This window comes from Chenopodium album, chromosome 27 (genome assembly GCF_948465745.1).
Source record: "Chenopodium album chromosome 27, dcCheAlbu1.1, whole genome shotgun sequence".
NCBI classification, from domain to species: Eukaryota; Viridiplantae; Streptophyta; class Magnoliopsida; order Caryophyllales; family Amaranthaceae; genus Chenopodium; species Chenopodium album.
In genome coordinates, this window is record NC_137860.1 from 982536 (window position 1) to 992665 (window position 10130).

The window sequence follows — 10130 nt, forward strand, 5'->3', positions numbered from 1 at the left end:
AAAAAAATAAAATTGAAACATTGACAAGCATTAAAGTAAGTGATTAGAAAAGACAAACAGACAAATAAATTAAATAACTTTAACCCCAGAAAGACGTCCACAATAATATTATTGTGGACTCGAGGTTTATACACACGCAACTGACATTATATTGGTCCACAATAATATTATTGTGGACCCGAGGTTTATACACACGCAACTGACATTATATTGAACATAATGACCCTTATTTTTAACATAAGTAACCTTTGATAAAACTTGTATAACTTTTAATGTTATTAGGAACTTGAAGTAGTATAATTCATATTGGCCAGTATATAAAAAATCCATTAAAAAAATTAATCTCTTATAGCCAATATACATTACCAAAATGACTTTTACATCAACATAGTGACCTTTTTATGATTATAGTGACCTTTTTATATTAATAAAACAACTATAGTTTCTCTAATGTTAGTGATCCAAATATATTAATGTGAACCAGAAAATTTGTACTTTCACCCGGGAAGAGTAAAAGATTTACCAGTGCTTAAATTAATCTAAATAGATTTATCTGCTTATGTTATACGTAGTATAATATTTCATATCTTCTTTAAGTATCAAGATGACATGTTCGTATTTTTGAGAGAATATAAAATTTTTTGATTGGTGGATAATACCAAATACAAAGTATAATTAAGAAAACCAGAAGATTAAAGACTTTCCTACAAGGTTTACATCAGAGGAACCTAAAACATTTAATTTTAATATAATAACACGTACAAGTATATCTTAAATTTCTTTTTAAGTATCAATTAGAAATTGCATTCTTTGTGACAGCAAGCTGAAGCATCAAGGTATCTGAAATCAAATCAAATAGTAGTATTAGGCTCAATTGCCAGCGTCTTGCTTAATTAATTTTGTATTCAATTCTAAGCCAGCTGCGCGTGGATTACGTGCAATCACGCAAGTTAGACAATCAATCGCAATCGTTTATAATGTTTATTATAACGATAAATTTAAACACGGATTAATCCAACTATTGACGTACGTAGTACTGATTAGTTTAAACATGTTTACGGTCAAAGTTACTTCTCAATCGCTAAAAGTAACTTTACCCTCAAACTCTACCCAATAGGAGTTATGGGACTCAAGTGACCCGGCTGTAAAAATTGTTTTGGGGAAGACTCGGGTCGGAAGTTGGCCTAGCCTAGCCTAGCTAGTTCAGTGGAGAGGAACCATATGATGGTTGCGCTCCAAGCCTCCAACTCGATTAAGCAGGACTAGATTAACTCAAATATGATGACATATAATGGATGACCTAATGGCGAGGTTCACAGAATACTAAAAGAACTCTCTAATTATATCTAAAGGTCCGTCACAAAGCCCAGAAAAACAACATGAATGTCACGAAATGTTGCTTTTCCTAAGTCGGCGAAGAGTGGATACGGTATTCCTAAGCCATTTCCTGATTCCTGATAAATCACAGAGTATAAAAACTTGAGAGATTCACCACCTTAGCTCACCACTTGCTAGCACAAACAACGCAAAGTCATGCCCTTTTGATATGCACAAATAAAGGACAAGTAATGAATCATGATGGCTATGTTACTATGGAAAGAAATATCCAATAACACTTCCACCTAGAGTGACAGATATTCTGCAAGTTCCATAAAATGAAATGGAGAAGGCGAAAAAATACACAGCTGAAAGTATTCAACAAAATGTATAAGCGCCTGCCATGTTCAATGATTGCTCTATCCGGGTTTTATCAATACCGTATAGATCTCAATTCAGCAACAATCAATGAAAGCTGCTCTCCGAACTTCAGCATCTTCCACAGTGATGTTCAACCATTATTCATCTACTATGTTAGAAGAAACGTTTCTCTCACGATTGACCATCTGCCAAGAGAAATAAAAACCTTAAGACATCATATTATGCAATCGGATAACTTTGACAAGGTAAATACACACGCACACACAAGCAAATAAAAAAAGGAAAAAAAAAAAATAGAGCATGATACAGACAAGTCACCATCAATAGGCAAGGGTGGACAACATGACATAAAAAATAATTGATTTTATATGTTTAAGATATGACAAAAAATCAGGTTGAACAATATGCCAATTCCCTCACTGAAACTTTCTAACACATGAAACACAAAATTTCATTTTATACAAATAAAATTCACTTGAGATACAACTGTATATTTCATGGCTAATGCATCCACAAGCTTAAATTAAAACAAAAACAGCGATGGCATACAAAATATTCCACTGCTCACCAACACTTGTGTGATGAACTAGTCCAAGGGGAAGGGATAAGTGTAATTGCAAAAGCGATGCATAATCAGTTGTTCGAATAAGCTTTAAGGAGAAGCTAGTCAGTATATTAGACTAAGAAATGATATATAAAGAGAAGAATAGCGAAAAACCATGAAAAATATTATTGAAAGTTTTCTTTAGTTTATTTTCAACTTTGGGAGAGAATAAGCATCTTGAAAGCCTGTATTGTCTTTTATTTCCAGCTTTTAATGCAAATATCCATCTTCTTTCCAGTTCATAAGTTCTGGTGAAATCTCCAGCAGTTTTAAATACTTATTTAGGTTCCAAAACTGATAGAAAGACAAACTTATGATGGCTAGACCTGGAAATGGTTGCATATTATAGAAGTCATGCTACTAGTGGTCGGTCAGTCATGAAAACTAATAATTAGACTAGTTAGAAATAAAAACCTCTTATTCCAACAGCGTGTTTAATAGAAATTTATATAAAGAAGAAACGGTGAGGGGAAAAGGAGGGTGGGGGGGAATATACATATTGGACTCACCATACAAAATCACAAGCATAGTCATAACGACCACCTTAATCTGCAACATCATACAAGATAGTTCATAATAGCCCTTTGGTCGCCTGATACTTCGTATCTGAATCCAAAGTGGCACATTTTGTATGTCTAGGAGGTAATTATGGATCAGACAGAAATTAACCATATCTACGTCAAAGCACATCATGACTGATAGAGAGCGTAAAATGTCTGGTGCAAAAGATCTTAAATCACAGAGAGCATTGCTTGAATATTGTGTTTATAAGGTCAATCCTGCCGGTCAAACAGATTTACTACATCTACTACAAAGCACAAGGCTATTAATCAGTGGAGTTACACTCACAGTACCTCGGCTACTGGGTTGGAAATTGGAAACAATATGTAGGCAAAAGACAACTTAGAAGATAACTTAGAAGATGGGGTTATTAGGTCCCAATCCAAAATATGCTACACAATTTAATTCTTCAAGTGGTTGTATTTGGCTACTAGGAGATGAAGATAAAGTTGTTGCCGACTTGGGTCAGCCATTACCTCAATCTACCCCAGCACTGCTCTATCAGCTCAATAGTTATGGTCCTTATGGAAAGCTGAAGGTAACGTGCAAGGTGCACTCATGAGCAGAGGATCCTTGGAAACTAAGAGCAAGGTCCCAGATGAAGGCATGCACTTCACATATGCAAGGCACAATTATTCCTTTTTTTATGTGTGTGTGTGGAGTACAATTTCAATAGATAAGCCCCAGTTCAAGTAAAAGTAAAGACATGTGTGAAAAAATATAAATATTAAAATATTAGTCACTGCATGGGAAACAAAAGTTGAAAAAAACTGACACAGAACTTGATATTTTCCAGCATGTGAGCTAGAAAAAAGTTGAAGCAACGGAGAAAGAGAGAGAAGGGTGAAGAGGAAAAATCTGCCAATCTAAAAAAGGCTGACCAGCAGTAAAATGACCAACTACGGCCACCAAAAACTACTCACCAACAATCGCGGTCACATTGTTACTTGACCAGTGACCTCCAATTTGATATAATAGTAAATTAGGAATATTTTTACCAAATTAGGGCAGTTTACTTAGCGTCTAAATGGAAGCAATTCCATCGAAGGCTTTGGGTCAAACTAGGATCTTAAAGCTGGGTACAACTTCATCCGGAGAAATCATAATTAAAGTTTGTATTTTACTTAGAGCTTCTACGCCTCTTCACCTCTACTCTAAAACTACCAAGGCGCTGCACCAGGAGACACGTATATTGTGTCAAGGTTTGTCAAATGAGTCTAAGCCTATGTGAGCCTCTTTCCTGGGCATATTTGGGGCCCATGATACTCGGACTTGGGTGCTTATTTTAAATACATTTATAAAAAAAATTCCGTGTTTTTGGTCCAAAATTAAGTGGTGTGTGCCCATAGACTCCATACTCATGTCGGGGTGTCAAAGATTCAACATGGTTACTTGAGAATTGAGATTAAATGAAGAATCAGAGCAGAGTAGCAGAGCTACTGACACTTTTCAAAATTAGGAACACGAGATAAAGACCTTTGGATTTGTGGGTCTGTGAACTCTGATGACAGATGATGACACTTGACTTGCGTGTTAGCGTGTGATAGTCAACCTGAGACAGTTACCTAATTAGTCTTTGGATGCAGCTTTAGTCAGGAAATGTGTTGTGCTATGCAGTTTTTTTTTTTTTTTTTTTTTTTTTTTTTTTTTTTTTTTTTTTTTTCGAGTTTGCAATTTAAGCACATTAGAAAGACATAAGGAGGGACTATAGAAGCACAGAAGATCTAAGGTTAAGCATGGAGTCATCCTAGCTGCTGTAGTTAGCCATGAGAGAAAAGGCAAGGAACTTAGCTTTGTGGGAACAGAAAGTTCCTGTTTCTGATATATCTCTGCAAGCAGTTACGTTGATTGCGGTAAATAATGTTATGTCTTTAGTGAGAAAACCTTACTTCTCTTGTGGCCTAGAGCTCTTTGTAGGGGTAAGCCAGATAGCAATCGCCACTTGACATTTTTTTTGTAGGCAATGATGAGTATAACACTATATTGTAAGTCATATATTGGTGAAAATCAACAGAATCCTTCATGCTTCTCCACTCCCTGGCCAAAAATTAGTTATCACCACAAAGAAAAACATTTGATTCACTGAACCACTCTCTGTTCTTTGTTAGTTTTTACAGGCAATCTCCAAAAAGGGAATCTTGATTATTGAACCACTCTTAGTACTTTTCTGGCTTAATACAGAGATTATGCCACCCCACCCGATAAACTCAGAGCTGGTTTATAATAAATCATGCCCACAGCCTCAAGGATCTGGTTCTTTTTTTTTTTTTTTTTTTAATTTTTTTTTTTTTGAAAGAAAGGATCTGGTTCATAATTCTCACTTTGTGATGTTTAAAAACAGGAAAATGAGAGAAAAAGATAATATTAAAACATGTTTGGTATATACGGAATTTCCAAGAGCATTCGGAGAGCCACATAAGCAAGCATTAAAATTTTACAGATGAGAAAAGATATTTATAATTTAATTAAGAATTAAAAAAAATTCAAGTCCCGTAAGTAAAAACCAACATATGAAGTCGGAGATTTTAATATAATTTTTAAATTAAGCATCATTTATTGATATAAGAAGTAATTATCAACGAATGAGATTATAGATTTAAATTGAATTAGAATAAATAGAAAGTGCCTTTTTTAAAAAGAACAAATCCATGGAGATCACAAGATATTCAAAATGCTAGATTAAAAAAAAATAAAAAGGGGTAAGCACAGGCTTAAATCTAGTTTATAAATTACTCTAGACCAAAGACACACCTACATGAGCTACATCCCAAGCCTTCTTTTCCAAGCTAATCTTTATATACTACTCAATGTGAGGGCACAACCGTGTCGAGGAGTAAGGTGAGGGGTGACACAGTCAGCGTAAGGGGCTTTCAACAATGGCACTGAATCATTGAGAATTCATAATTCTACTATGGTGGATGATCAGTCTTCACTGCACCCAAAAAAAAAAAAAAAAAAAAAAAAAAAAAAAAAAAAAAAAAACTTGAAGCAATAGGCACTTTTCAGGGAAAAAGGTGTTATCTGAAACGAATGTTAAAATAAGATCTCATCAGAAAATCAAACCTCCATTAAAGAGGAGCGAATGAAAGGGCAAGAGTAACTATTTTTAAGTCATACAGGCAGCAATAAAATCTCTCACCCACTCATTTAAAGAAAGATTTCAGAAATAAATAAATAGCAAAAGTGAAGATCTTCCACTCCTGTAATCAGCAACACACACAAGAACTCCAAGCTAAGGGTGGAAACACTCATGATCTCCAGTCTATGTCCTAAGATAGGAGAAAGCAACACATTCCTCTCCTCTCCAAAAAAAAGTATGAAATTCATCACCTTTTCTACATGGCCACATGGGTGATGCCTCTTGGGTGTCTTTCAAATATATATCATTATTACCTATCATTAAATATGATAATCATCAAACAACAGCCTACAAAGCATGCTTAAAGCCTTTGCTAATATCAGACTATCCACAGTTCCACACTGCCAATAATAGTGGTTCAGGCTGTAATCAATCCAGCCAAGTAGCCAACTGCAACTATCTTTCTCCTAATATTTCCATAGATGACTTATTGACCTATTGTCCTCACCCCCAATATTCCTTTATCACAGAGTAGGAAAAGACTCATATGCCCCGCAAATTAGAGAACTGACAAACATGACAGAATGAAAACACGTGGAAATGCAATATGAAACAAGTGAGGCAGCACAAACAGGGCTGCAGGGTGCTTCAGAAGAAGTCATGAATTTGTACGCAGTTATACAGCATCCCACCATGGATCACAAATAAACAACGAAAACTGGATGTAATCTACTGCTATCAAATAAAATGGGGTAAGAGTTATGTTGCAAATGTATTGTAAAAAAATTCGGAAAGTCAAATTAACCAAATAGCGCAAAAAACAATCAACTTCCAAACACATCACTGTAACTTTGAAAGTACAAGTATACAATCACCTCTTTTGCAGTTTGCACAAGTAAATTTTATTCCTAACCCAAACCCTTTCTTTCTACTAAAACACCATCTCTATGTTCAATCTCGCAAGTAATGATGGAGCACCATGTATTATAGCCTGCCAATCTATTATCCCACATTGGAAACTCAACCAGAGAAATTACCCTGCCTTTTCACACAAAAGGACTACAAACAGTCATTGGTCACCAAATAAGAGAGGTAATAACACTTGAGATGTTCTAAATTAGTTAGCATAGCAGTTAGGGTGTTTTATAACATTTGTCATTAGTTAACATCACACACGTTGACATTCGAGGGTTTGTTTTATACATTGAAACAGGTAAAACTGATTGAATGTAGAGAGATTTTAAGAGCTTCATATATTTTGTAGATAACTCCACGTTGCCAATGTATCCCCATTCATTGTCATGTTATAATGTTGATGAAGTGTATTGTATAGTATAGTTCTCTTGTTGTGAGAAGGTAATTGGAGTTAGCTTAATTCCACATTCTCTCAGTTGATATAGCTGGAAGCTAGTTACATTATATACTACCAAAGTTAATGTTGACTTCAGGGGGCATGTGGTCACAGGTATGGAAGAAAAGTTGGAAATATATTGGTCACAAAGGTTCGGCCAAGAGAATGACTTTAAAAAATGTGGCACTTCTACAACCAATATGAGCAGGGAAGGGTATGACAATTGAATGGGTGAATCAGGATGACATCACCTCATTAGAATTTCAGTATGAGCCACCTATGCCAATATAGGATCCAAGTACAATTAGCCACATAAAAATTGTTTTTTCCCTTTCAGAACCCTATTGCAGGAATCCCCCTGGACAATCAAAGCCCAGTCATGGCCCTATTTTTCCCTATCAATCTCCCCTTTCCCAATCCCATGAGAATCAACACCCTGCCATGCCACTTAGAAGGGAGATGGAAGCAGAAACCGGTGATTCGTCTCCTGATTTTCCTGCAGTACCTCTCAACTAAAGTGAAATTCACCCAACACATATCACAAGTTTTAATGCACAAGTATTGTCGTAAAAGTGAAATAAAAGCTTAGAAAGCAAAAGCAAAGGAAAAGTTCAGAATTTGCAGATCATTAGAGTGCATACAGCAAGTTAATAAATAGTCCACTTCAAAAGAATAAAAAAAAAATTAATCACCAGAGTAACAAGTGGTGGTATGTATGACACCTACCTCGCTTATGTATCCTTCTTTGAACCTTTGTCTTTGTCTTTGTCTTCAGCACCAACAGCATCACTTACCAAAGCTATGGGTCTCTCATTAATGACTTCATCGATAATCCCAAATTCTTTAGCCTCTTCTGGCGTCATAAAGTAATCTCTATCCATGTATTTTTGAATAATGTCAACAGATTGCCCTGTATGCTTAGAGTACAATGCATTCAAAGAATCCCAGACACGGACAATTTGTTTTGTGTGAATAGTCATATCTTTTGCTTGCCCACTGTAACCACCAGATGGCTGATGGACCATAACGGTTGCGTTTGGGAGTGACCTTCTCTCACCCTTGGTACCCGCTGACAATAGAAGAGAAGCCATCGATGCAGCCTGTCCTAAACAAATGGTATTGATTGGAGAGCGGATGTACTGCATTGTATCATAAATTGCAAGACCTGCATTTCAGAGAGATAATGACGTGGTGTCAATCAACACAATGGCTGAAGATGGTAAGCGAGTAAACGACTACAAGAACTCACTAGCACAATTTCAATTTTCTCCCTCGTCAAGATACACATACAGTCCTACACTCCTTCCAGAAAAAAAATGTCACATACTCACATAATTTTAACTACATAGATGACATGATTCCCTAGAGGACCCTTTATAGCACATGTATCAATTTCAGTTTCTCACAGTCTCTCTCGCTCCCTCATACACACACAACTCACCATCGATCATTCCAAATATGTTCATTTTGAGGCATTGTGACTGACAATTTCAAGAAGGCCTAGAATCCTATATACAATTATTAGTCTATTACTTCCAGTCGGAGAAAGTATTTACTCCGTACTATTTAGGAAGCATTAGGTAACCTCTAAAAAAACTTACAAGAGAGATTCTGCACCACACCCCTTTCTTCCGGCATAAGAGACTACACGCACGAACACACACTCACATCACACACACACACACACACACACACACACACACACACAGTCCCACTTTTCATGTAGTTTCTTCCAATAGAGCACAATTTGAGAAATTCAAAGTTCCCATCTAAAATACAACAGGAAATTCCAAGCTCACCTATGTATATGAAATTTAAACCAAAACACTGGGGAACAAAATGACCTTTAAAATTGATAAAATCATTCACAACAACCATATTCTCATGAAACAAAAGGAGAGCTTAAAATAACAAAACCCCTGGTAAAAAAGACAGATTATATAGAAATTACATGAATTCCCACAAAAATTCACATGCATTTCTGCAATTAAACTAAATGAACTACTAAAATTACCAAACTTGATAAAAATCAACAAACACCCACATCATTAAAAACAACAAAATTACAGAAAATCAAAGAAAAAAAGAGATTGAGTAAGAAAACTAACCGGCAGTAACAGCGCCACCAGGTGAATTGAGGTACATGTGAATAGGCTTAGAGGGGTTTTCAGATTCAAGGTAAAGAAGCTGAGCAACCACAACATGAGCAGTATCATCAGCGATTGGGCCATTGATGCAGATGATGCGCTCCTTAAGAAGACGAGAGAAGATATCATAGGCTCTCTCTCCTCGAGAAGAGTGCTCAATCACCATTGGAATTAGGCTGTATGCTCGGCATTTTTGAGAAAGCAACCCATTTGAGAACGAAGACTGTGATGAGCGCAGTGAAAGGCCCTTGGTTATGGTGCTCCGCAGCATCTTTGTCGCTCAGATTTGAGGAGAGAAGAAAGGTTTCTGGAATTGGACGAAGAAATGAGGGGAGGGTTTACTAGTTTTAGTCGTGGAGTGTTCGGGACTGCAAATACAGGGATCGGCTAAAATAACGTAGAGTTGGGCATGGATCGAGTCGAGTCGCATTTCTAAAAAGAATGTAGAGTTGGGCATGAATCGAGTCGAGTTGCATTTCTAAAAAAAATGTAGAGTTGGGCATGGGTCGAATCAAATCGCATTTCTAAAGGATTGAGCCGATATGATTTAGGGCGAATTTAGTGTAATTTGGCTCTCATTTATTTCAATTAGATAAGGATGTGCGGTGGTTTAGTGATATAGATAAGCATAAAAATCGAATTGAGTGATGGGACGGGGTGTAGTTGTGAAAGTTAAGTGGTTACGTGTGG

At 36.2% G+C, this 10130-nt stretch overlaps 1 protein-coding gene across 1 annotated transcript; it reads right to left on the reverse strand.

The window, feature by feature from the left end:
* Nucleotides 1-1566: 1566 nt before the first annotated feature.
* Nucleotides 1567-9799, reverse strand: LOC145620666 (ATP-dependent Clp protease proteolytic subunit 2, mitochondrial-like). The gene is made up of 3 exons (XM_081675370.1): nt 9402-9799; nt 8020-8458; nt 1567-1883 (listed from the first exon to the last, which is right to left on the reverse strand). The coding sequence occupies exons 1-2, from the start codon at nt 9709-9711 to the stop codon at nt 8025-8027; spliced, it is 744 nt and encodes a 247-aa protein (XP_081531496.1). The 5' UTR covers nt 9712-9799; the 3' UTR covers nt 1567-1883; nt 8020-8024.
* Nucleotides 9800-10130: the final 331 nt, after the last annotated feature.